Source organism: Myotis brandtii, unplaced genomic scaffold (assembly GCF_000412655.1).
Source record: "Myotis brandtii unplaced genomic scaffold, ASM41265v1 scaffold144, whole genome shotgun sequence".
Taxonomy (NCBI): domain Eukaryota; kingdom Metazoa; phylum Chordata; class Mammalia; order Chiroptera; family Vespertilionidae; genus Myotis; species Myotis brandtii.
The window spans coordinates 1,310,405-1,311,860 of record NW_005355159.1 but is presented as its reverse complement, the minus strand read 5'-3'; the positions used below and the strand labels follow the sequence as shown (position 1 = coordinate 1,311,860).

At 45.7% G+C, this 1,456-nt stretch overlaps 1 protein-coding gene across 1 annotated transcript in view; it reads right to left on the bottom strand.

Annotated features, from left to right (window-relative positions):
• Positions 1–189, bottom strand: part of KIAA0101 (KIAA0101 ortholog) — a 15,952-nt gene extending 15,763 nt beyond the window's left edge. Inside the window, exon 1 of the mRNA XM_005861062.2 lies at positions 47–189. Within this exon, the coding sequence (XP_005861124.1) occupies positions 47–92 (46 nt within the window). The 5' untranslated portion in view covers positions 93–189. The remainder of the gene's footprint in view (positions 1–46) is intronic.
• Positions 190–1,456: the final 1,267 nt, after the last annotated feature.

Below are 1,456 nucleotides of genomic sequence, written 5' to 3'. Positions count from 1 at the left end.
GGTGAGGGGTACACCCTGCCCTCCACTACTCGCTTGACTGCCTCACCTTTTCTGTAGGTGCCCGGGAGACTGTCCGCTCTAGTCCGCACCATGTTCGGACGCTAGGAGGTGAGAGCAACCCGCTGGCTTTCCCACGGAGGGAGTCTCACTGGACAAGAACAAGAACGGCAACCTCCCGGGCACGGTTTATACTGGTCTCTTTCCCGCGCACAGCGGGGACTCTCCCCATTGGTTCCGCGCCTTCTCCCCATTGGTTCCGCGCGGTCCCCCGCAACCAATGGCCAGCGTCCAGGGAGACCGCTGCAGGTTCTTGGCACAGTGCTGACCCGTCCATCAACTGGCAGAAGCTTGTGATTCGACTGGTACCGCCCCAGATGGGCGGTGGCGGGGTGCCTTCCTGGGGTGGCTCCAGGGTGGGTTTTAAGATTTTGAACTCGGGAGGGAAAACCTTTCGAACTAGGGAAATGGGTCTGCTGCGAGGGGGGACCGGGGGGAGCAAAGAACGAGAATTTTTACCATTTATTCAAAAGTTACCGCAGGGTTCAATCCATTAGTGATTCACTCCTGGAAGTGAAACCTGAAATGAAGCGGACTTTTTCATGCAAATCAAAATAAATAGAACTTTCCTTTAATACTTCAGGGAGGAACTCTCTCCACTGACTAAAACAATGCTATGGAATGGGAGAAAAGGAAGCTAATGCAATTTATTTATAGGGCTTTTAAAAAAAAATTTACGTTTTTAGGATGGTGTGAAACTAAGGGGAAAACTGAGTGAGTTGTATATCCAAACACACATAAAGAAAACAAATTAACAAAATGCTTTCTTGAGACATGTATAGTCTCGGTGTCAAAAATATGCCAGTAGGGCTGGGATGGCTGAGCATTGACCTATGAATCTGAAAGGCTGTTGGATTCCCCTGGGCACATGCCTGGGTTGCAGGCTGAGCCCCAGTGGGGGGCATGCAGGAGGCAGGGGGCATGTAGGAGGCAGCTGATCAATGATTCTTATCATTGATGTTTCTATCTCTCCCTCTCCCTTCCTCTCGGAAATTAATAAAATTATATATTTCAAAATATGTCAAATGTGTTGTTGCATCTCTAACAGACAGTGAGCATAACTCTAAAATAGGAGCCCATACTATTTCCTATCCCTGTGCCTATCATCTAATTACAATACTCACGTGGAGTGATTTTCACTCTCTGAATACCATGCATAAAACATCAGATGAGTTTACCTTGGGATTTTGTTAAATTCTCACTTGAAAAGCAACCCTGAAAGTATCAGCACAGCATTGATTTTCTCTAATAAACTGTTTGAACTTTAGGAACCTTTTAGTATTTTAACAAAATCAACAACTACTTTTAGAATGAAAGAATCTAGACAACAGGCGAAATTAGCATTAAGATAGCAGGAAATGTATTGGAAATTACTTGTAGCTTTGTCTAACTAAACCCT